The sequence below is a fragment of the Perna viridis genome, chromosome 4, assembly GCF_037379345.1.
Source record: "Perna viridis isolate PV_CMFRI_1.1 ecotype Kerala chromosome 4, ASM3737934v1, whole genome shotgun sequence".
Taxonomy (NCBI): Eukaryota; Metazoa; Mollusca; class Bivalvia; order Mytilida; family Mytilidae; genus Perna; species Perna viridis.
In genome coordinates this window covers 30,650,567-30,677,983 of record NC_142448.1, presented here as the reverse complement: position 1 = coordinate 30,677,983, position 27,417 = coordinate 30,650,567, and the positions used below count along the sequence as shown (strand labels likewise).

The window sequence follows — 27,417 nt, the reverse complement described above, 5'->3', positions numbered from 1 at the left end:
TGGATTATAATGTCGGCGCTTGTATAATAATCTTACAAGTTGATAAACATTTTCAACACAAATTAAACATGGTTTTAACGCTAGATAAGTAAGTATGAGCTTATATTAAATGAAAAGTCTGTTACCTTGAAAATATTAGATTACTAAAAAAAAAACAAGTATATTTTTGATTGCTCAATTTCACACGAATAACATTTGCACGTCTCCATTGCTAATGATGCAAAATAAATTACAATAGGACACGACCAAAAAAGAGAGAATGAATTATATTATATCATATATTAAGACAAAAATATATATGTTTGGTATATGCATTGTTTAAACCCTCTACCATTTTATCATACCATTTACTGTATCCCAAGGCCTATACCGCATACCCTGCATCGCATCCCTAAGCCGGAGCACATCTGAAGAATATGATGAAATAGACATGGCAGATCAAATATTGTTTTTTTTTTTTTTTTTTTGGGGGGGGGGGTTGCCAATATTTAATAATCTGAGACCCTAACATCGGTGATCCTTGGTGGGATATCGGGTTTATACAGCATGATATACAGATTTTGACAAATATTCTGTATGTCTCTGCCACCAGAGCAACTAATTCAATGCCAAACTATACAAGATAATCAATGTTTGCAATTATAGTGAAAGATTTTCTGCAAAGTTGAATTTCTATGTTAACATAACTAAACAAGTGATACGTTAATATGTTGTCAAATTAAGTAGAGACCAATAAGAAATTGCTGATTGATTGCCGAAAAACGACAAAAATACCGAAAATCAGTTTTGTTGTTGATAAATTATTCGCTAAATATAATTGAAATAGAAAAAAGTATTCAGATTAAAGTAAATTCTAAATTTACCGGCTGGTTTAAGGCTAACGTAACGTGAAGGTGATCCAGGAAACATCTTTTCGTAACAGGTTGAAAATGTGTATAGCTAATAAAGAACTGATAATTGCCAAACCCATTTGATATTTAAAAAAGGTAATAATATTCCTGTGAATATCGAATAAAACAATGTAACATTATTCAAATCGCTTTTGCAACAACAAATATATCAGTATAAACATATCATATGAAGTGGGCTTTAGGATTTAATGAAGTATGTTTCCAGTCAAAAAGTATATAAACTATTGAGTTTGTCTGGTAAAACATCAGTTCGGGCATTTTTATACAACCAAAATGATCAAGTTAGCAGTGTTTGCAGTGATATTGAGCGTGTGTTATGCGCATGCATATTATTATAAACCAAGTAAGTATGTTTTTATGTAGATAATTCATATTATATGTCGAAAACAAAGATTAAGAGGAACGCGTATAATACCATAGACAACCTTTTAATAAACGTAAGTTTTGGAGTTAAAATGTGTTATCTTTTCCGTATGCTCTAACATATAAGATTTATATCGTGCAATATTACAATCATGTACGTTATTGTGGAAAGAACACGTAATGCGAATATTGCGTGTTTTAGTATGTACAAAATTTACTTTGCCAAACAAGATAAATATCATTTATTCGTATTTTTTTACAACCAAATGCGGAATGGATTTGCTTATATATATTTTTTTAAAGTTAACATAAATGAAAATTTAGTTATTTTGTCATGCATGGACAAGGGATCACGATAGGCTAATTGGTGTTGTGTTCCATGTACTTACTAATTTTACTTGGTCATTAAAATTCATTTATCTGTATATTTGTGAAGAACTCGGTAAAGAAAAAAATCTCCATATTTGACACGTCAAAAAAAGCAAACTGGTAAACGATTCTAAAAACGATAATTTAAATATTTGATATTTAATGATATATAATGGCTGTTTTAAATCTAAATCTTTTTTTAAATAGTGATATCTGAACCAATGTTCATCTGCAAAATCGTTATGGAATAAGCTAATTAAAATTAGAGTAATAAAACAGTCTTAATATAACATAGTTTTCCTTTCCTCTTTCGTCTACCTCGGACTTGCCTTTTATGAGCCGCTCGTCGGATGTTTCTAGTAAAGGAGATGACGCTTACCCTTCAACTTCACCTTGTCAATGCTCCAAGTTTTAATTGAGTCCGAATTGCTCATTCACTGTTGTTGCTTTGAACGTATAAGGTTTGGTTATCTTGTGTTTTTTGTTGCGTGTGTTTATTTTCCTGTCTCCCGAATCAGGGGTATGAGGAAATGCGTCTCTTGCCAAGTTTTTTTTAGATATCAGTCCTTGGTTGTAAATACTCTAAGATACTCTGAGTAATGATTGTTTTTGTAGTTGTTCTTTGTGCAGATGTTACCGCTGATTTACCGATTATGGCAATAACAGGCAAATGCTTTTTAATTCACGCCGTAATGGAAGAGAGAGGTTAAGCGCGCAGTAAAATCTACATTTTAACCCATCATTTCGTTTGAAATGTCTGTATCAAGTCAGAAAAATTGCGGTACCAGCTGCTCTAATGGTGTAATTTCTATTTTGCCAGATATGTTTTGGACTTGACTTGATTATGAATCGCATTATTGTTCGGTAATTTTGCTGTTACCCTTATTCCCATGTCTGGTCTTTGTCCCTAAAAATACATTCTCAGATTTCCATTAGAAACGTGGTTCCCTTGATCACTACTGGTACAGTTATTATGTTGAATCGAAACGTGAATTGATGACAAAAATAAGCAGATTGGATATTTATCAAGCTAGGAAATTAAGCGTTAGGTTTAGAACTTCTATTCAGCATTTAATGCTTTCATTTTTTTAATAAGCACGATGCAATATTCATTTTAATTGAATTTTTCCGGCGATTTTCCAAAAGTGCCGATGTTATTCTTCTCTGAAGTAAGTTTTATATTTGTTCACTCCAATGCGAATTGTTCACCAACAATCCAGCTCATACGAATTCAAAAATAAAAATGTTGGGACCTGCGTACAAAAAGCTAATTTATTGATTACAATATTTCAAATACGATTAGGCTACATGGGCTTTTCAAAGAAACATAATGTATATTTACTTTAAAAAGAGTTTCCATCAAGTTTGAAACCTGTGAAAGATCAAATAAACGAATTATTTATCAGTATAAAAATCAGTACGATTAACCCAAATACAGTTGCAATACGATTCACTGATTAATATAATCTTACATTGCATTAAAAATAAGACTACTTTTGCGTTATTTATATTATTTTAATTCTAAAAAATATGATTGAAATTCTTAGTGTTTAGTATTAATAGAGTTATTTTTATTTCCACTTCTTTTTTAGAAAATCCATGCTCACCAAATCCTTGTATCCATGGAGGAAAATGTGGTATATCAGGATCAGGTTTTAAGTGTACCTGTATACGAGGATGCAGAGGGACCAGATGTGAACGTAAGTACTACTGAATTCCTACTGCACGTATTTAGTATCAGTGAATGTAAGAAGAGTGACTGAAGTTGAACTATTTTTGTACAAGCATGACTTTAAAATGCATATTACCTAGATAAGCATTGCTATACCTCTTTTGGTATAAGATTTAAAGTTTTGTTTAAAATGTCTCGAAAACAAAAACACTTATTCACGTTTTACTCCTTCTATTTATTTTTTTTTATTTTCTCTGCAACACTATGCAGAACAGAGGTTATAATTTTTCAACAAAGAAAGACATTAACATTTTATAAGAACATTATTTCTAAGTACCTGAAATTTGCCTGATTTGTAAAATATAAGCACTTTTCAAGTGTAATATGGAGGAGGGTACATCGATCAAACGGCGGAATCGAAATTTTATATTAGATTCAAAAATAAACAACAGGACATAAATCGTACAGAACCAATATTCCTGAATAGAAAAAAATGTAAACGTTTTACGTATTCTCCAAAATTTAAATCAGGTCCATCCACAATCTCAATCTCCGATACTAATCGATAAAAACACGCACAAACATAAATATCATGCAAACGACAGATAAGTCAACGAACCTCTCCCTGCTGTATACAAGAGTGAGTATCATTGTAAAATTGTGCATAAATATAAATTGATATAACTGGCTTTTAATTAGTAATATTCAATCATAATATTGTTTTTCACTTTACATGTACCTAATGTATTGAAGCTTGAATTCAATGGATATCGGCTATACTAGATATCATTTTGTTCACACTAAATAGTGTTCTTATCTAGTCTTGTCGTAGGTATGAAAGTACTTACAATGTCAGGTGAATAAAACTGCATTTGTTTTGTTGAAAGGAAGTGCATGTTCACCAAACCCATGTATGAACAGTGGCAGCTGTCGCACATGTTATAGTTATCCATTCTTCAAGTGTTTTTGTAAATATGGTTTTTCCGGGACACGATGTGAACGTAAGTTGCTTTAGAATATAAGTACGACTAAATATACTTTGTACATGTATTAAAAGATAGTAACAGTGTTGTCTTAGTGTACAAGTATTTTTTTCGGTTATGTTTTCACAGATGTAGAAATATTTAAGTAAACGAAACTACTGTTACTTCAAAAGAGAGTAATACTAGTCAAAAAATAAATCAAAGGGGTGACTGTTTTCTGATTATTCATTGGCCTTAATTTTTTAATTTGAAAAAAAATCAAATACACGCAGCCACTAGTTATATCGTGGAGCTTATATTTCTTTTATGGGATCTGATGTCTATAAAAACTGTTTTTTTAATACTTCATTTTTTTTTTTTTTTTTTTTTTTGGTTTCGTCTCTTTGTTGGTTTTTTTTTTAGGATAATATACTTCGTATAAATATATACCGTTATTGATGTTTTGAGAATCAACGTGCAATTCACAAGTATCTGTTTGAAATCTATATTCTAAAACTATCTATTAAAAGTCTTAACAATACAAAAACAACGGGGGATCCGTATAATATGTATCAATAACAATAATACTTTCAAAAATGTACGCAGATTAAATTTTCCAAAGGAACAAGTTACATTTACTCGTTAAATGTTTGTATTATACTGCACCAACGATAACACTTTGGTAGAAATTCAATGTTTTTAAGATCAAATAACGAACGATCATTTTTATTATTCTTAGAGGCCATTACATTTGAACATATTTGTGATTAAAACGTTTCAAGGAGTAATCAAGGGAACCAAGGTTATAGCGGTAATCAAAATAATGTAATCTGGGACAAAGACCAGACATAGAAAAAACAGACACACACAACAAAGAACATAGAGTAACTAAAATCATACATACAAAGTAACAAAAGCAAATGAGCAACTCGGACTCAACTAAAAACTGGGAGCATGGACCAGGTGTACCGGTAGGGTTAGTGTCCTCTGCTTTTCTAGAAACAACCGCGAAGTTGCTCATAAAAAGTTAAATCCGGGATAGACGGAAGAGGAAAGGAAAACTATGACACGTTGAACAAAACAGTTTTCATGGCGCAGATGGATACGCCGTAACGATCCACGAGTTCATGATGACGGCCATAAAACTTCTGTAGTGATGACTTCAATATCTTGTAGCCACATAATCCTGATCCAGAGAAGCCTATTTGTTAGAATTCTAGCGCGATACAAAAAGTCTGCATAGTCTCGGCAAGCTCTGGCATAACGTATGAGTTGTGATATGAACACTCCATACGCAGGTGCTGAAGGAATGTTGCCACAGATGAAATGAAAGTTTGAATGAAAAGTCATCACGTTTGTCGTAAAGTTTGGTCAATAGGAAGTGGAACTTTCCCATTCGAGTTGAAATTTTTTTTCACTCATTGTTATGCTTATTTTTGTAGGAAAACCAGATCCATGCGCTAAAAAACCTTGCCAAAACAACGGCAGATGTGAAGCTAGAGGCTACAAAGGGTACAATTGTTACTGCAAACCCGGTTATTTTGGGACATGCTGTCAAAGTAAGAAACATGAATTTTAAACATTTTGTTCAAATTTTACATATAGAAGTAGCCATTGGTGTTATGCAATAGCATTTTTTTTCTAACAAATCAACTTAGATCGTGCATAGTGTTTAGTACAATGCATAATGCGTGCAATATTATTGAGAATTTATTTTGTATGCAATTCATGTATGTCTACTATGATATCCGAGTTGCAAATGTACAAAATCAAGTCAATTTGCGAAGCAACTCTTGATTTCGTAAGCTAGTCTTATTCAAGAAAAATCTACGACATGAGCCGACTACTAATATAAATAATGTTTGTTGTTTCGAGTGCAATGCATGTGGCAATACTTACCTGACCAATGCTAATCTATTTTATTATGATAAATACTACAATTGTTACGGAAACTCTTTGAGGTATTTTAACAGTATGAACTATTCTTCAAAAATATTTTTTTAAGTTGCAATATTTCGGTCTTTTTATTATTCCCTTCATATAATGATTATTTGGTGGGCAGCTGTTTGAATGAAAAAAAGTAATGTCATCATTGTGCATTAAAAGTTATTAATGTTTTTGCATTTTTGCATGTAGGGTGCCCATCGAGAAACAACAAAGGGGCAAAATCATAGACGCCGTCTTTAATCCCTTGTAAGCCAATATCTACTGAATCCGCCCGTCTGATATATCCTATATTTGGTAGAATATCTGAAAACTAAATATGCATACTGTACCCTCATTTTGCAAAGTATTTGTAGGAGCTCTGTATTTTTGGCCAGTTTTCAAATTGATCAATAATAGTAGTTCTTGTGAACCAAACTCTCACGAAAACGTTGGTTGAATGTCTTCCATATCTGGTATTTTGTTTTGTTATGAAGTGTAGACGAACATTCTTTTCCGTCATTTTTATTCAACAACGACTTAGTTTGTTACATTTTCAACAATAGAAAACCTTATTGTCTATTTTCAACTTTCTCGACAGCAAACAATCTATTGAATATATCTCCTTTGAAACTGATTGGTAATTCAATTCTTTCTTTTGTAAAAATATTGTTATGAATTGTACATGTTTCTAATATGACGTGCTTCAAACCTCTTTAGACCACAGCCAGGGTGACAAAAAGATAAACACGTGCGAATGAACATCATTTCGTGCATATATCAAAACATTGAAAACAAAACCGGTTATACAATATTAGAATCGAAATAAATGACGGAAACTAAATTTTATCATTGTTTTACCACGGGCTGGAATTTATGTCGTTGTATTCCTTGCTTTCACTCGGGTAAAACAATGCGACATAAATGACCAGCCTGTGGTTAAACACAACCGTATTGATGTAACAAATTCTGTTAGAATTCATGACATGAATAAAAACAGAGCATTAAAGTACTTATAGCAATCTTGTCCAATTCAAGACGCGTATAAACTTAAACCAAATAAGCAATATTGTTTTGATGTGGAATGTTAAAAAAACATACACTTTTTATCAAATCAAGATTGTATTTTTGTAGATTATGCCTGTGGTCCTAACCCATGTACCAACGGTGGAACTTGTATAGGATCATTATCATCACCGTATTACAAATGCCGATGTCGACCAGGTTACACGGGAAAAAATTGCGAAAGTAGGTTTTGTTTGACATTTCGTCGATATATGAATGCGATGATTAACTTAATGAATGAAAACAATATTATCAGCTAATTGATGTTTTGTAAACATGATATTTGAAGAAGAAAATCGCTTTTCTATTGTTATATCTTAAATGGATAACAGTCACATGAAACGTAAATCGGAAAAAGCTTTCCGAAGGTAGTTTAGAAAGTAAACCAATTGATGAGCCATTTGGTCCGGCTGAACCTGTCAATCAGCATAATCGAAGTGCGGACCTGACATTTTTGTAACTGCTAGTAGTATTTTTTTTTTTTTTTTTTTTTTTTTTTTTTGTAATGTTTGGACACTTTGGAAGCCGAAGGTTTGACACGTATAAATGAAAAAAAAACAGCTTAGCGTATCGTGTCCCTTCGAAATGCCTGTATTTAGAAAGGAATATATTTACCCTTGATTTCGCCAGTTCACTTAATACTTATCTTCCTGCCTAGTATGAATGATTTGATTTCCACATTTATGCATATTATTATCCACAGCTGTTCTTGTAATAACTAATATAAGATAAAGAACACTAATTGACCAGTTTAAGTTCATTTTGTGATGTTTTAATTCAGTTTCGTTCATTAACGTGAATACATCGTTCTAGATTTAAGCTGTTTTAAACAGTTTTCTTCACCATTAACTCATCTATGGAATATACACTGCTCGGTATGCTACGAATTTCGATTTCTAAATGTAAATTCAAAACAAGAGAGGAAAGGTGTAATGGTTTCGGAAAATTATAATTATATCAAAACGTCGTAGGGTGAAAAGGGTTCTTTGGCATGTTAAAAAATTTCTTTTTCCGCTTGTATTTTGCAATATGGCTCATACAAATGTATGATCGTAGTAAAGACACTCCGCCAACTAATTATGCAAGTGAGGTGTATTACCGGATTTCATTTACTTGACATTTATTTCAATTGAATAATAGCTAAGTATTGATCGCATAGTACAATAAAAATACATGTGTTTATGTGAAAGAATATAGAAAATATGTGTAAGGCTTAAAAACTGAAAAAAAAAAATGCGAGATTTAGCTATATCAATTTCGTACATTTATCGAGTGTGTTTGTGTGTCTGCCAGATGTGTAATTTATTTTCACTGCATCATTTGCGTGTTTCCCAAACCAGGAACCTCTACGGTTTCATTATCTATTGTGATTTTAAATTTTGTTTTTATATTCATAGGGTATTGTGTGATACTTGTTTATCTGAACTAGTTGTTTTAATTGTCTAGTCGTATCCAGACGGTGTGTGTGGGGGAAAGTTTTCACTGTTCATTGAAACCCCATGATTATTTGTAGTCTTATCTTTTTTTTCCAATTGTGTCTTTTTGACACAAACCACGCTCCCACTTCCTTTTATATCAAGTTGAACTGATGAAAATCAGAATTAATATCAATCATTTTTAATACAATGTGCTTCTCCATACGTTGAAATGACTCTGAAAAGCTGATCTAGTATTAAACACCAATTAAAAAGGCTTTCATGACTTGAAGGACAACCTTTCTACAGACACCACCACTGCCACGTCGAATAAGTGATCTGTCCATTTCTGTAGCAATCATTATATCTTTATTCTTCTCCTCATATTTTAAATGTGTTGAAAACAACCGTTTACGCGTTTTAATTCTGAAAATGAAAACTAGAATATTTTGTTAGAAAATTGCGCTGAAAAAAAATGTTTTACCCTGATTTTTAGTCAATCTTCAAGTTTCTTCGTCATTTTGCATCAACCTAATAGCTACAAGATATCCTATAATTCTTGTTCATGTGCAAATAGCTAACATGTTTTTGTTCCATTTCATATTAATTTGTTTTCTTTGCAGTACCCCCATGCAGCTCTAGTCCTTGTTTAAACGGCGGCCAATGTTTTAATTATGGTTCTTTCCCATACTACAGATGTAAATGTGTAAATGGCTACACCGGACCAAGGTGTGAAAGTGGGTATTATTTATGCATTATCGAACATATCAAGGCATCATTTAATATACAAATCAAAACAAAAGGCGACACCATACTTGATTATCGATAATGGAACGAAAGTCGTCTAAAGGTTGAAAATGAACATCCTTAAATGGCGAATGACAGACCTTTTAAATATAAATATTATTTTGCTTACTTCCTTCTAATTACAATTAAAACTTCGATTTCTTTTTTTGTCTAATGTGTGTTGCTATTTTTGTTATTAAGTTAAATGAAAACAAATGATACAATAAATTCAATAAGATTCGATCTTGTGTAAAAGGTCATTATTTCTATTTCTCATTGCTTTCGTTCAGACAGCCCATGCAAGTCAGGACCATGCCAAAATGAAGGAAAATGTTTAGTGTCCGGTTCAGCTCCTTATTATACATGCATTTGTACAAAAGGTTACACCGGTGATAACTGTCAAAGTAAGACGTAAATTCTTCGTATTTGAGGGGTACTTTAATTGACTATTAGACATTAGTAATTTGATAAAACAAAAAAAAAAGCTGATTGAGATTTGCAAATCAGTTCGGTAATGTTGTCACTTCTCGTTATTGTTTTAATCATATCTAATGCAACATTGGGGGTTAATGTTTGCAACTACACTTTTCCAATACAGTTAAATTTTACCATGAATCACCTTTGATAAAACCTCTTTATAAAAGTTCCACTCATAATTTCTATCATTTAAAAAGTGGTCTTCACTTTGTGTTATAAATACGGTTAAATCTGATGTAAAACAAACATTTCAAAATAAAAAAGAATCAATCATTCCTTTAATCTTCACATAAAAAAAAATTCCGAGTGCGTCTACGCATTATAAGTATATTTTGCAAGAATGAGTAATTTCCATCATTTATACCGACAATTTCTGTCGGAAATAGTAAAAAAGAAAATTCTCGATGTTCTGGAAGACTTGTGTCATCCTTTTACCTTTTTAATATATTTGTATGATATTTTGTGCTTTCTATAGAATTTTACATAGTGAAAATCGGGTGATAGTATTTTGGTCGGGCGGGCGTTGGGCGTTGGACAGGTGGGGCAATTTTTTCATAACATTTTTTCTCAGAAACGTGTTGATATTTGCTATCCAGCATCAAGTACGGGTCTCATATCGTGACATCCGAGGTCATGCTTGTCGGATATCTACATCCTGTTTAATGAAACTCGGCAATTTCTATCTTTGACCCGTTTTTGACGGTATATACTGGAAAATTGAATAAATTTTGGTTCTTTCCAGTAAAACAAATGTTTGTGTGTACATGACCTCAAAGTAGGAAGGTGTAAAAATTGGAATAATATGTATGTTTTTATCAAATGACATTTATGTTGCAAACCAGTCGATGAAATGAAAGTGCTTTGTTGCTGATGATTCATAATTAAATAGTTTTAATAGATAACATTTTAGCTTACGACTGACAGATATGTTCGTACGTGTGTATTTGTGATTGATGTTTTTTTTTCTAGTGCTGTAACACGTCTCTAGCAATGTGATAAAGTAGATGTGTAATATTGCGTTGTGTTGAAGATTTGTTGCGTCCGGTTTCACGCTTTTAAATCATATTGTATTTTTTTTAATAGTTATATTGGTGATATTTGTCAAAGAAAGACATCAAGTATATTCCTACCGGTACAAACTGTTTAGAAATAGGTTGTCAAACTACAATCCAAATGCGTTTTATAAAACATAAAATGCCATTATGAATTGCAAGTATCCATATATATGGCTTTGCGATATTTTAAAACATTTATTACATCATCACATTTGTAAATGATCTAGGATAGATTAAACAAATGTAATCAAAAGAAAAAAAAACATTGGATTAAAGGTAAAATGAACTACCCTTATAACGTCTGATTTCTTCAATCACCTTTCAAATGTTAGCCAATTTTATGAAATATCTCAATGAACTTAATAAGTTTGTTTTTGTTCATACTTTGATAGTAAACAAATAAAATAAACTATTGTGAAACGATCTTAGTTTCGGGGATATTTTACATCGCATCTACCCCAAAAAATTTGAGATAAAGGATACTACAGACACATATCTTTACCTACACTTAGAGATCGATGGTAAAGTAAAACTATTGACTTTACGACAAACGTGATGAATTTTTATTCAGAATTTTCAACATTCCTTTCATCTGTGACAACATCCCTTTATCACCTGCGTATGAGGTTTTCATATCACAACCCATACTTTATGCCACAGCTTGCTGTAACAACGTAGACGCTTTGTATCACTAGGTTTCTAACAATAAGGCTTCTGGGACAGGTTTATGACGCTATTGAAATTGAACTTGTTGATCGTTACGGTATATTCATCTAAACTGGTTTTTTCTACCTGTTATAGTTTGTCTGTTCCTCTCTCATCTACCCCGGACTTGACTTTTTATGAGCAACTCGGTGGGTGTTTCTAGAAAAGCAGAGGACGGTTACCCTACCAGTGCACATTGTCCATGCATTCAGTTTTCAGTGGTGTCCGAGTTGCTCATTTACTTTGGTTACTTTGTATATATTATTTTATTTACTTTATGTTCTTTGTCGTGTTTATCTGTTTTCCGTGCCTCGTCTTTGTCCCTGGATTTAATTCTTTTGATTTCCGCTAGAATTTTGGTGCCCTTACTAACTCTTAAATTACATTCCATTTTACAGCTGGGACCTGCACATCTGCTTATGCTCCAAAGTAGTGGAGTATGTTTAGCATCTGATTTTTTTTTACAAATATGAAAATATAACTAGCTTTTCTGGTGTTAAATGTCAACGTACGTAAATTAAAAGTGTTTTTTTAAATAGGCAAAAAGAGTTTTGTCCAAGAAATTGCTTTTTATTTTTTTTATCTCTTGCATTCTATATAAAACTCTTCGATTTATTTCCAGCAAGGATTTTTTTTTTCAATTTTTTTTTCATTACCTCAAATTTCAAATATAGAACACGTAAATATACATTTGTTGTACATGAATTTTAGCATGTTTACAATTTCAGAATATCCACCAAAACTTACTGTAACGATTTGACCAATTGTAAAACATTAGCGTTCTCTAATTTAAAAAAATCTACATTTGTGGATAGTTCCTGTGATATTGAACTATCACGAATAGCGGCATACATGTATGTGATGCTTCCAACTGTCAAAACTTACCTGACCTTTCAAACTATATTTCATCTTTTACCCAAAAATAAAACATACGAATAAAAAGATTGAATACACGTATGTTGGTTTATAATTCTCAGATAGTGGAATCAAATTCTCTCTTACAGCTAGTCCCTGCGATTCTGGACCTTGCTTAAACGAAGGCACATGTTCTGTATCTAGTTCTGCACCTTACTACAAATGTATTTGTAAAAATGGTTATACTGGGGACAAATGTGGAAGTAAGATTTCAATTTCATTGTGCTTGATATTGCAAAATAACTTTTGAAAAGATATTAATTATAGAACTATACAGAATAGTAAAATAATAATTTGGGATTATTTTTCCACAAAGAGAAGATATTTGTTTTTATGGTGTTTTTAAAATTGCCTTACTTAGGATTCGTAACACAAATCATCCGATTTTGTGGACAAGAAACGCATATATTTGCATTATTCATGATGCGCTAAAACATTGAAGAGTTTTCGTTCCGTTTTTACTTCAAATGTGGTTGCATATATAGTTTGTCTCGGACAAATGTCAACGCACAGATAGGAATTAATGTGATCCTAAAAAGTTATAAGATATGTTGTAGTAAACGTAAATTGTTTTGCACAATTACTTTGGAATTTTGAACATGGTGTAGCCATGGAAGGTGGTCGTTTTACATAGATCGAAGCAACTTCATAAGTATTTAGCAAAAACATACTTAACTGAATAAAGGAATTTTCTTGTAGCCAGTCCCTGTGATTCCGGACCATGCCTTAACAGTGGCACATGCTCAGTTTCAAAATCGGCCCCTTACTACACATGTATATGTGAAGGTGGCTACACTGGGAACAAATGTCAAAGTAAGGTTTTGTTTTAGCTTTCATTCCAATGACTTATATATGCGAATGTATTAAATATTATAAAACGAATTTGGCTTGTGTGGTTTTTTAATCATCAAAAATACTGGTATCTTAGGAATGAATTGAAATCTTAAAACACATTTTTTTATAGTTTATCATCATGATAGTATAATGGCATCGTGTTTGAATCCAAATAAATTGGATAAAAACTTTAAAGGGATATATATAAATATATTTTTTTTTTTTGGCAATTCAAACAACCTAACTGTAAAAATGGAATCCAACTTAAGTACAAGTAAAATTTTAGCTATACATGCAATTCAAACCCTTAATAAACGATAACGTTTAGCTTATCGTTCTGTTACTTACAATAAATTTAAATGTATTAGTCCTTACCCTAGATACAAATGCAAATTGGGATAACAAAATTTGTGCTCTGTAAAAAAAACGATAATACCTTGTGTTAAATAAGTTTTAGACATTTTCTTTTGGGTTTAAATTTAGTTTTTATATTACTTTTGTGTTGCTCTTTTGGCTATGTTTCTGGATACAGTTAATGGATACTTTCAATTTAAAAAAACATATTTAGGTGCATTTTTACGAGTTTCAATTAAAGAATTATCAACCTATCACATTAATGTCATTGATTAGTGTTAACATTTAAAACGTTTAGGCATATTTAAAGCTATTCTTTTACAGCTAGTCCCTGTGATTCTGGACCATGCCTTAACAGCGGCACATGTTCAGTTTCAAATTCATCTCCTTATTTCACTTGTACTTGTAAAGGCGGATATACTGGAAACATATGTCAAAGTAAGGTTTTCTAAAGTCGTTTGTCATATTGTTACAAATGTCATAATTAAAAACATTTATTGTTCGGTAAAGCTTTTATAAAAGAAACGTATTTCTATTTCATTTGTGCATGTGTATTAAGTATTGAACATTGGGATAGATGAAAGTAGCAGTATTATTTAATTAACTTATCTCTTAAAATAATCATAATAGCAATATATTTTCTTTCAATAGTATACATTATAATAGAAGCATAACTTTCATCATGAGCAGTAGTAATATTTCTATAACAAGTTCAAGTTGATTGATGTTTTAATCACAGCTTTTATAATTAAAATATGGTTATATATTACATTATTTAAAATACAATAATTCATTTTGTAGCTAGCCCTTGCGCTTCTGGACCTTGCTTAAACGAAGGCGCATGTTCGGTATCTAGTTCTGCACCTTACTACAAATGTAATTGTAAAAATGGTTATACCGGGAGCAAATGTGAAAGTAAGATTTCATTTTTATGGTGAATAATATTACAATATGGAAAAAAATACCAAAATTCATTTTTCAAAAACCCGATCGTGTCAAGAGTAAGTTTTCTTTTTGGTTGTTGCTAAATTTCAATATCAAATTGCGAAACGTAACTTTGACGATCTAGTATTCTATACGTATTTTTAGCATGAAGAGAACATCGTCATTTATATAATCATACAGTTTTACAATGCAATCACAAACAATTTACGAAAATATGATTCTGTCGTCAATACTGTTACACATTCAAACAGTTCTGGGTTTCAATTCGATGTATTCGCTATTTATCTTTATCAAAAAATTAACATTGCCATCATACTTAAAAGTTTCATAAAAGATGCGATATCCTTTCTTCGTGTAATTTCGATATTGGTTTAACGCAATAAGTATTATTGTTTTCCTTGAAAATTTGTTCCGGGTTTAAACATTCTAACATTTTATCAAAAAAGTCTAATGTTCTATAATAAAACCTTTAGAACGACCGAAGACAAAAGTATCTGCAAACTGTCAATTTTTGTTTTCCATTGAACCATTTTATTGATCTAGAAATATAGATATACCAAAAGTTTATATATTTGGGATAAAATAAACTTAAAGTTTAGGTAATCAAGTATTTTTGAGTTCCATCAAGTTTATTTGAACATGAACAGAATGTACTTTTTTGCGAAAAAAGTCATTTTATTGTTATATATGAATCACGTGGAACGCATTTTCATTGGTTCATTGATCTGGGAGTACGAAAACATCAAATTTTTATACATGTTTGGTACAATATACTTGATTATGATGTAATATAGTTATTTTAACTACTGCGATCCCTACTCATTTGTCTAAAAAAGAAATAATTACACGTAGTACATTGGAAAAAACGTTTTCTTTGGTCTTGTAGTAAACAAATATTGATATAATAAAGTATACTCAATATTTTAGGTAATATAGTATTTTTGACTGGTTGAATGACTGATAATAAAAAATATGAAATTTTCATCTAACAAATTCCACATTTGTTACATTTGGATCATGGGGAACACAATTCTTTGGTATATGGAGTATATGAATATCAACATTTTATAAAGGATTGGTAACATATACTCCTTTTCGGTGTTATATAGGTATATTTAAATTTTTTTATAAAAAAGGAGAGGGTGGAGTTTTTTTTATCTTTTTAATGTCGTTTTATGTCATGAATGTTACATTGTGAATGCATTTTCATTGATCTGAGTGTATGAAATTTCAAACTTTCAGAAACTTGTTAAAACATTCCCGATTCTCAAGTACTATAGCGTTTCGGATAATTTTAACATCTTCTTGTTGGTCTTAAAAAAAAACTCTTGAAAATGCAAATTTTGGCATACATGAATCAATGGAAACACATTTAAATGATACCTTTTTGATTGGTGTGAGGTCATAAAATTATCAACAATAAATTAAATTTTCATAAAATACACATGCACATTACGTTTACGGATGACAAAAACAAGCATTTGTTAACATATTATTGTTTTCGATATTAAACAAACTCTGATTCTGCACGTTACAGGATCTCAAGATACACACACAAGCTGCGCTCGATACACGTACAATAGGGAAAGCCATACGTTTTAGGAGGTGAAACATATGTGTTCAATTACTTTTTCTCGTCTTTTTCACAAAAAAATAACCTTTACATACAAGAGGATTGCAAAATAAAGTTTTGGTGTTGTATTTGTGCATAAATTGAAATTAAATTATATCTTACAGCTAGCCCTTGCGATTCTGGACCTTGCTTAAACGAAGGCGCATGTTCAGTATATAGTTCTGCACCTTACTACAAATGTATTTGTAAAAATGGTTATACTGGGGACAAATGTGAAAGTAAGATTTAATTTTTATTGTTCATTATATCAAGAAATCCTAAAACTATATACTGTTCTCATATAAATTGAAAGTGTTTTCTCCCTCTCTCTCTCTCTTCTTGATAAAAGACATTCAGTTGCATGATCGATTTTTGTAAAATGTTGCTTCATTTAGGTAGTAGACCTGGGGTAAGGGAGGAAATCCAAACTAAAAGGATTCTAGTCATTAGTGCGTTTGAAGAACTTATAGTATACAAGCTTCAAAGTGATACTGATGTTAAAGGGAAATAGCTCCCTGGGTTCAACTTCTAGAACAGATGCCAGTCCCAATAACTCTGCTTTTTAAAAGTATTGATTAAATATTTCCAATGGGTACTTTGAGGGCTATATTTTTATAAGGTGGGAAAACGTTTGAAATGATGCCTTCTACTGCAAATCTTTGAATAAAAATTAATTTTGAAATGTGAAAATAATCTCTGTCATGAGACACTATGGCTAAACAATAACCTTGTCAAAACTCATTAGCTTTTTTAGAGACAAAAATATACTTTTTTAATAATTTTGTACGAGACTTCAAGCTTCCTTTTTTATTTAGATAATTTGGTCAGCATATTACTCTATCCAGCACACTGTGATCGAGCATTAAACTATGTTAAGCATATCAGAATGTCCCTTCGATACACCCCAACAATCAATCAATCTTTTCATCAATATAAGTTATCATATTTTGATATTTGGTAACTTTATTGAATATTGACATGATTTTAGCCATAATGATATATTATTTTCAAAAACATTCCAATGCCTTACACTATAATCAATAAAAAAAAAATACACTATCAGCTTTTCTAAAAATGTGTTTATTGATTTGCATATGTATAGCCCATATGATATAAGTTTAGTATGAAAATTGAATCATGGATTTTTTTTTATTGCAAAATAGAGGTTTTTATTTAAGCAAATAGCTGAAAACTTCCCCCTTCTTTGTTATTTTGGTATATTAAAAGCCTAGTATCTCTTCTACAAATGGATAAAACAAATTCCATATTAAATCTGATGTATAAATCCCTTTGAAGTGAATTTGACTCAATATTCAGTTATTTATCTAAATATATAATAAAATGACCCTAAAATACCAGATATGGTTCAGTTTGTCTAATGGTTTATATTTCTTAAAATAACAATATTTTAGTTTTCATTGTTCAAAATCTGCACGATAAATTTTCTTAAAACATTGACAAATGATGCGCTACAGTTAGTGTAATGTCATGTTCATATTTAAAGAAAATTAAATTATGGGAAACTTTTGGAGGTAACCCAGGTCTACTACTTTAATTATAAATCAATTTGCAAATTAACGTTGGAAGACCATTATTGACACTGTTGAACTGTCTCATTCGAAAACAAATATACATGTAGAATTTACCGAAAGAGAAAGAACACAGATTGCTGGTATTAATTCCTTTAATTCTGTGCAAAATCGGTGGGATTTCTCATTTTATTTTTATTTGTATTTCTGCTGACTGCATGGTGGAAAAAATCGCTATACAAGTAGTTAATGTAAAAGTACGAGAAAAAAATAATGTATCTTAAAAAAAACAATTAATATATTTAAGTAATTATTTGAATATTTAATAATTATTTCCAGTCCAACTTGTTTATAATGTTGCAGCAAAGGCTGTACTATTGGTTTTCTTGCATCACCTTTTTATTCCCAATACGGAGAACTTTACGATAATTGATTTTAAAATTATTTTTGCAGGTTGACAATTTTAAGATATCGGCCAAATTGCACCAACTACGACGGCTTGATTAATTAAACAATATTGGTCTTAATTTTCTTTGTATTGCACTTCGTCAAAACAGTTTCTTATCATTTTTATTTTTTTCTCAAAAGTCATCTTCAAAATAAAAAGGATTGTAAAATAGCATGTTGATTTAATATTTTGCATAAATTGAAATAACATTCCTTTTACAGCTAGCCCCTGCGTTTCTGGACCTTGTTTAAACGAAGGCGCATGTTCGGTATCTAGTTCTGTACCTTACTACAAATGTATTTGTAAAAATGGTTATAGTGGGAACAAATGTGAAAGTAAGATTTCACTTTTATTGTGTATTAAATTACGAGAGAGGAAAAATAAAAGTGGTTTTTTTATCAGATATTATGTCAAAGATTATTATTCATATGGATAAAGACGAACCGTAGTAAAAAGGCCTTTCTTAAATTGCAAAAAATAATTCTAGGAATTTCCCGTATTGAAGGATTCCTACTAACACGAATGACCTCCTTAAAATATAATCGATGAACGAGAGATAAAAAGACATGTCTTTCACCATCATTCTACACAAATATAATTGCGAACATTAAGGTTTTTGTTCTGTTCTTTACTGCAAATATGGTTGAATTACTCTCTGTGTTCATGTCAAAATGAAATGTAGCGCCTATTAAAAAGTATGTAGGTATTTGTGGCTCAGTAATTGTTTTTTTTTTAATATTTTTAGTATTCAAGATATTTATTTCTTTTTTATTAAAGATAAAATAATGCAGCAACAATGTATTTTTTTCATAATTTCTTATTCCCAATACAAAGAAAACATGAGTTAAAATGGTTTTAAGTATATAGATAGCTTTACAATTTCAGCATAGGACAAATACTTCCAACAATTACAAAACATTTTTTTTCAAAATCATCCTTCATCGAATAAAAGAGTGATTTTTTAAGTTATTGTTACAAGCCATAACAACTGAATATTTTAAGTGAATAATTGGTTTTTTTTTTCTCGAAAATACAAGGGCATTGTAAAATGAAATTTTTGAGTACATTTTGCATAAATTGAAATTAAATTATATCTTACAGCTAGCCCCTGCGCTTCTGGACCTTGCTTAAACGAAGGCACATGTTCGGTATCTAGTTCTGCACCTTACTACACATGTATTTGTAAAAATGGTTATACTGGGGACAAATGTGAAAGTAAGATTTCACTTAATCATTGTTAACGATATCACGAAATGAAGGATATTATAAACTGGCTTATTGTTTCAACCCGTTTTTCCTTCCATGGAAAAAAAATTAACTGATAAAAAGAACATAATTGGGTGAAAACAAACTTATTTTAGCAACAACAAATTTATCCTTGTGAATTGAATTAAATCCGCGAACAATTGGCAGTATTACTGTCAATTCCTTCTTATTTCTTATTGTATAATTGTAAAAAAGGAGTCAACGGAAAGATTAGAATAATTATACCTGTGCAGTGTAAAAAAATAGTTTCAAAGTTTTTAACCATTATACTTTTGTATAAAACAAAACAATATAACAATTTTCGAACAGGAATTTCTTTCATAAGTCTACTTATACGTACGACGTAGATAAAAAAAAAGAACGACATTTGAAGCTTTTAAATCTCAGAATAAAAGTAAAAGTTAAGTAATATTTATTGAAAATAAATAGGTTACTTGTTTAATATCAAAGTTTCTTCTACGTAAAGATCCTATTTTCTTGTAGCTAGTCCCTGTGATTCGGGACCTTGCTTAAACGGAGGTACATGTTCAGTATCTAGTTCTTCACCTTACTACAAATGTGCTTGTAAAGGTGGCTATACCGGGGGCAAATGTCAAAGTAAGGTTTCAATTTAGTTTTCAGAGTGTTTTATAAATATCACTTTTTTTTACTATTTCTGTTTTATTATATTGATAATTTAAAATGATGAAATATATCTTACTGACCAAATTATTACAATGATTCTACTTCTTTTATGTTTCATAACAGACATTCAATTCTCATTCAATTTTATCAAAATGAATGCCACAAAAGAATGCACAATGATAACTTAATATAAGTAGTTGGTGTCTTTTGTAGCAAGTCTGTGTGATTCTCGTCCGTGTGAGAACGGTGGTACATGTTCTATATCTACTTCTGCTCCTTACTTCACTTGTACTTGTCGAGATGGCTTCACTGGGAACACATGTACAAGTAAGGACATTCGAAAAACAAATTCAAATTAGTGTTAAATAAGAAAAATCATTCAAATTTATTTATAACTCGATTAATAAATTTTCATTCGTTCAAAAACAATCGTATATTATAGTGTTTATTTCAACATTAAAACATAACGTATTTCTATGATTGGTGTAGTTCAGGTATAATCGTAACAACAACAAAATAATATTTTAGTAATTAGTAACTAAAAAATGTCTTAAACGAGTTTTTTAAGACAAGCATCGATATAAAACAAACATAGGTTATTTTTCTTAATAGTTGGAAAACAAATATAATACAAGCATATATTGATTCTCTTTTTCTATTTGTTAGTATGTTTTATATCAATTTTCAACGCTAAATAATAAGGATATTGTTTTTCGTAGTTTCTGTAATAAAAGGCACACGAAATTACTTACATTTCATGCATAGATATATGTAAAATATTAAAGTTAAAGAAAAAGATAAAGCTAAATTTAGATTTTTGAAAAATAAAAATTATTTACTGAGATATTTCAAAATTCCATAATGTTTTGTTACGTGTAAAAATTACGAACGTATATATGCAACTTGCAAGTGGTGATTCATGGTAATATTAGTTAATATATGTATTTGATTCGTAGAAGTTAATTAAAATCTTCAAAATTTCCAGTAATACTTGCTTGTCCTCTGAACACATTAAAACAATTAATGTTAGAAAATTACAAAAAAAAAAGAACATTCTTTAATTGTTATCACAAGAAAAAAAATAACAATGATATTCTTTAATTTATTATACAGCTAGCCCTTGCGATTCTGGACCTTGCCAAAACAATGGGAAATGTATATTAGCGTCTTCTAATCCATTTTATAAATGTATATGCATAAAAGGATTCACTGGAAGTAACTGTGAAAGTAAGAGTTCTTAAAAATAGTTTGGCTTGACATTTTCATTCATTTATTATTCGGGAAAACCGTTATAATTTAGAATATTGCACTCGTTGTAAAAAAAGATAATCTCCGCAATTGGCTTAATTTTAATGATCTTTTACTCATCATGAATATTTCCATTTTGGAAACACTTAAAATGGAATAGGATGAGTATTTTTGTTTCTATGCAACATTAGAAAAAGTATGATTTAAAAATATTACTGTATATAGATTATTATTTCAATATATATATAAGGGTAGTTCGGCTATGGACAATTTCAATGCATAAAAAATTTGAAATAGAAATTAACCTTTAACGAGAAACCTCAGGCGTTTATCTATGATTGTAGTTGGTAACAGTATATCTTTTATTTTTTGAATATTTAAAATATAAGCCCACAAAGATTATGTTAATTACAATTATCAAATACTGAAATACATGCCAACGACTATTATTGCGAATGTATTTTATTTCTCATTGTCTAGTCAAGCCTGATCCTTGTGCTTCCAAGCCATGTGCTAATGAAGGTGAATGCATTCGCATTGGTTACTACAACTACAAGTGTAAATGTGTTAATGGTTACACAGGAGACCAGTGCACAGGTATTATAACACATGTTAATTATTTTATAGCAGACATAACATGTAATGATAAGGATACCGTTATTTAAAACTAAAACTAACATCTAGTTTATTTTTTCTAACATTATTTTACACTTTCTGTTTTCATCGAGATTGGACTAAATTTGCATATTTCATTTGTTCAGGATAACATCAACAGAACAGGGAAGTCCCCTTTGGTAAAAAAACGGAATGACCACATGTTCTTGTTGACTAGATTGCGCAACAAACATATAAAAAATTGAATAAGGCTGGTATCAAATATTGACTTTGGTGTCTTGTAGAGAGTCCATGCAGTAAATATCCATGTAAAAATCAGGGAACATGCACTGCTACAAATTCTAAACCTTTCTACTCATGTGTTTGTAAGGATGGATACACAGGAGATCAATGTCAAAGTAAGACATGATGTTTTTTTATAGTTATCATTTAATGAATAAATGCGTTTTTATTTTCTCTACAAAACTAAGTAAGATCTTAATTAAGTGTAGAAAAGCTAACCTATTGCTACATTGCATCGTTACAGTGAGTGTCACAGTTGTTTTCTCTATTTTCTCGTATAAGATTATATCGGAGATGCTTGAAACCTTAACCGATCGATACAGTAATATAGTGTTTGTTTCTGTAGAAGTTGTAAAACATATCTGTAATCATTGTCATTATGTAATTTCAAAATTTTGAATACATAATGGAAATCTACTCTCTATATTTTCACAAATATTTTACTAACCATTTGATAATTTAAAAAAGTAAGGACACCAACTTACCAACTTTCATGTGTAATAATTAAGGTATATATGTCCACAGAGAAAAAAATGTGTTATTTACGCGAATACATGGCTAATGTTGTATCACCAATTTAGTGTTAGTTGTTCGCTAAATAACAAGTAGACAAAATTGATTTCCTTTGTTTTTCAGATGACGCCTGTTATTCTCGACCTTGTCAAAACAAAGGTGTTTGTTCAGTTTCTGCTACAGATCCCTACTACAAGTGCAGTTGTAAGAATGGATATACTGGTTCAATATGTGACAGTAAGTTTCAGCTATAATATCAGGTGATTTATTCATTTATTTGCACACAGATATGAAGGCAGGAGATAAAAAAAGTGACACAAATATCATTGCTACAGACAGGAAGAAAGTATATCTGTACGTATTTCCTTAAATCAAGAGCTGTACTATTCTTTCTCTTAGGAAATGGATAACGACCTATCATTAATGGATCATTTTTTTCACTTTCAGAGGACCCTTGTTATAGTGCTCCTTGTGAAAACAGTGGAAAATGTATCATTTCTGGAGTTTCACCATACTTTTATAAATGTATTTGTGTAAACGGTTTCACTGGACGGCGCTGTCAAAGTAAGATTTACTAGTTACACGGGACATATGTTTCATAGAGAAGGGGTTAATCATTTGTTTTCAGTTTGTTTCTATTTTTTGTTGTAACCTAAAAGGAAATAAAGTTATTAGCAGGAACGTTTATACCGGTAGATATGCCACTGACCATAGGTTGAGTGACGCCTTAGTTCCTTGTTAACTTGCAACGACTTTCCTGGGCTCCGAACTGACCAGTATTTTGTCTTTTATTTTTGTAAAGTAGAATACATCTACTACCTGTCGGACTCAAATATTGCGCTCAGTGGTTTTAAAGTTATACGATAGAACTAATGCAGATTATGTTCTTTACTATATAGTGTCCTCTATGTTTTGTAAACACAAAAACAAAAGTAATACTGTGTATATACAGAATAATACATGTCAAAATTTGTATCACGTGCCGTTAAACCCGAGATTCCTATATTTTTCCAAGGGCAGCCAGCTCTCGGAGGATATAGTTCGAACGTTGATATTGCATGTGATACAGATTTTGACATGTCATTGCCTTTAGTCGCATATTATAACATTACTATACATCAAGTGTATTACGAGTAGAGGCGCGGTATTCGTCTAGGGGTGTGATTAAGTGTATGCATGTCGGCTAAAAGTGATTGATTTAAACAACAATAACAATAATAATCGTAATAAATGTACAGAAAATGTATGTTTTAATAAAAATAAATGATATTTATAAATTTTGTAAGGTGTACAGGCAAAATACTATGGATTTTCTTGAAACGTAATACTAGTCAAACCATAATATACTATATAAATATTCGGAAAATGAATGTTTAAAGGCTTTAGTTCATTTTAATGACCAGATATGGTCAGACGATATTGGTTAGACGATATTGTATTTGTTGCATTTCACCAAATCATTCTCTGATTCATTGTAGTCAAGCCTAATCCATGTGCATCAAAACCTTGCCAGAACGAGGGAGAATGTTTACCTCTTGGTTACCGTGGTTACAAATGCAAATGCAACAATGGATACACTGGGGAAAACTGCGAAAGTAAGTTTAATACAAGGGCAATGGACCAAGCGAACATAAGTCCAAAAAGTATTACATACCGTAAAATTTCAATGAATCAATGCCCTCCACAAGTGTTCATCTTAGATCTTACAGTGATTTTTTTATCCCTCTCACACTGGCAAATGTAAACAAAAAGATTAAGAACATAAACGTAACATGGATATTGTTATTTATTTTTTTTTATCCAGGTACCTGTTGTTAATTTCTCAAAACGTAATACTTTTATGTGTTTGCAATTAACTATCAGTTTTTAGTTTGAAGCAAATTTTGTTTCTTGTCTCATATGTATTCAACTTATAATTACAATTGAAAGCAATTTTGTATTGTAGTAAGCCCTTGTAGTAGAAAGCCATGCCAAAACGGTGGTTTCTGTTCATCAATAAATTGTAAACCATTCTACAAATGTACATGCAAACGAGGCTATACCGGATACAACTGTGAAAGTAAGATTAGAATAATCTGGTAAAAAAAAAACAGAATATAAAAGGCGAAATTAAAAAAGTCTGAATTCAAATCGTGCCTTGTACATTGTTTTAGTTATTGTTTCCTATAAATTTGAACAAACTAAGATGAAGGTGAACTTATTTTCGATTTCATATCATAGCACCTTGATTTTCTGTCCTTATTTTTAAAATATTTCAATTGTCAATCGATTTCCACTATTAATTGTAGTTAAACAAGTAGAATATTTAGTATGATAAGTTCATAACTTAACGGACTCTGAAAGCTAAAATAAAATAATCATGCATGTTATTTTCAGAAAAAATTAATCCTTGTGATGCTAGACCTTGTCTACATGGCGGCTTTTGTCAATGCTTGGGTGGCCTTATGTTCAAGTGCCGCTGCAGGGACGGATGGACTGGAAACAGGTGTCAAAGTAAGATTTAAAATATTATACTAGAACTTATTTTCGTTGTTCATAGTATATACGGCGTCTTAATCTTACTGTAATATGGACCTGATACAATCTTTATATTATTTTATTTTCATCATCCTTTATATGATGCATACACGAATTCAAATAATGTGAAAGGATTTATATTATATTACAAGCAAAGCAACAAGTACGAGGAATCATTCTTTTTCAATGGAAGATAAACACACTAATAAATAATTTAGATACTCAAACCTTATGAAAAAAAGATAAAATACGTTACTGCAATTATAATCGTGTATACTGAAACAGCTGTAACAATAACGAATCAACTAAAATGAAAGAGACCTAAACAAAAATGGAGTCCAAAACAATTAACAGTCAAATGAATTTTCGTAGAGAGAGTTGATAAATGCGGAGGATGTTTCAATGGTGGAAGGTGTTTATGCAACAAATATAAATGGAGTTGCCGGTGTCAAAAAGGTTTTACCGGTGGACATTGTCAACGTAAGACATTTGTTAAGTACACCTAGAACTGCTGATCATTACTTTCTTCAACCTACTTGATTAAAGTACAGAATCAGTTGTGAACTTGAAAAATGACTATGAAAATTGAAATGCAATAGAAAGACAGAATATGGTTTGCTAATGTAAAAAAAATGTAACAATTCACAATATCAATAAAGACAAGAATGAAAAGAAACTTAATTGGTCGGGTGTGCTTTCTGATATTTTTTTACTATAAGGATTGATAAATCGGTAATATGAGTAGGTGTTTCTGAGCAAATCCAGTGATGCAGAGATCAACTAATGGTCGATCTTTTCAAATAAAGTATAAATGAGTGAAATTATATTGTCAAATCTATTGGTTTTTTGACATGTATTGTTCAGATTTTTCCTATTTTACCTGATTCATACGAACACATACACTAGAAATCAACATTAGAATTAAAACAATGAATCATATTTTTAATTTCAAACGTTTTGTGTTGTTTAAGTTTCCGTTTCTAGGTATAAAGTGGAAGGTGTATCATTTTTCTGTTGTTTCAAATTCAGTTAAGTAATTAAAATGTAAGCAATCTATGAAGTTAAAAATATTCAGAATATACACCAACCTTGTAAGTACAATTAAGAAGTTTGACGTATCATAATAAAAAAAAGCAAAAATACGTAAATCGCCTGAAAGGGGGTATACATTTTTAATTTGACATTCAAATTAATCGTGGTTATCATTATGTTAAATTATTTTTCAAACATCCTATGTCATGTATAGTATATATGCATAATAATGTTGATAAGCTTGGGGGAATGCACAAGTGGTCCTCACAACTCTCCATAATCACACGATGTGCATGACCACTTTAGTTTGTTATCAAGACACATAATTTTGATTTACTATATAAACGACACGCAAAAAAATATTTAAAGAGTAGTAAAATGTGTAGTTACCCTAAGTCGGAATAGATCGATGCAATTTTCGGAACGAAAAACGACAAGATTTATTATATAAAGGCAATTTCACTTAAAATTTGATTTCATTAACTGGCATTTAAGGCTTAAATACAATAAACTTCTCAGGAAACGAAGACTTTTGACCATTGGATTGCTTTTTTCAACTTTATGTGATTTAAGATATTTCATTTTTGCACTTAAATTATGCCAGTTTTTAACTTTGCATTACGAAATTTTCACAGCATTTTAGGCAGAGTTGGGGGCTTAAGTCAAACTGTAGCAAATGTCCACATAGAATGTAAACAATACAGATCAAACATTCATCGTTACCTTTCTTATGAGATGTACATGTCAATGACATTTAAAGACTTTAGTTTTGCAGGGCGTAATACAGTTGTATTATTTTTTCTTCTTACAGGTAAAGCCAAGTACTACTATAAAAGATAAATGAAATCAATCTGACAGTAATTAAATTTGCTTCTGTTTAACGTGTTTGTCTAATTTTCCCTACCAAACACATTCATCTCTTCTTGCTTTTCTTAAAATTTGACGTGAAAAGACAAAGGAAAAACAGAGCGATAGAATCC

The 27,417-nt window shown here is 30.7% G+C and overlaps 1 protein-coding gene across 14 annotated transcripts; it reads left to right on the top strand.

The window, feature by feature from the left end:
- The first annotated feature begins 1,132 nt into the window (after positions 1 to 1,132).
- On the top strand, positions 1,133 to 27,318 carry LOC148619712 (uncharacterized). 14 transcript variants are annotated; one of them, XM_088579915.1, is made up of 26 exons: positions 1,133 to 1,254; positions 3,236 to 3,343; positions 4,203 to 4,316; positions 5,720 to 5,836; positions 7,335 to 7,448; positions 9,304 to 9,417; positions 9,757 to 9,870; positions 12,708 to 12,821; positions 13,318 to 13,431; positions 14,131 to 14,244; positions 14,608 to 14,721; positions 16,489 to 16,602; positions 18,562 to 18,675; positions 19,442 to 19,555; positions 20,090 to 20,203; positions 20,444 to 20,557; positions 21,344 to 21,457; positions 21,959 to 22,075; positions 22,378 to 22,491; positions 23,012 to 23,125; positions 23,336 to 23,452; positions 24,367 to 24,483; positions 24,834 to 24,947; positions 25,265 to 25,381; positions 25,778 to 25,885; positions 27,249 to 27,318. In XM_088579915.1, exons 1-26 carry the CDS (start codon positions 1,185 to 1,187, stop codon positions 27,275 to 27,277), a joined length of 2,838 nt encoding a protein of 945 aa, XP_088436041.1. In that variant the 5' UTR covers positions 1,133 to 1,184; the 3' UTR covers positions 27,278 to 27,318. The 14 variants fall into 14 exon arrangements, with proteins under 14 accessions (XP_088436041.1, XP_088436046.1, XP_088436045.1 ...); XM_088579920.1 differs by lacking the exon at positions 12,708 to 12,821; XM_088579919.1 differs by lacking the exon at positions 14,131 to 14,244.
- Positions 27,319 to 27,417: the final 99 nt, after the last annotated feature.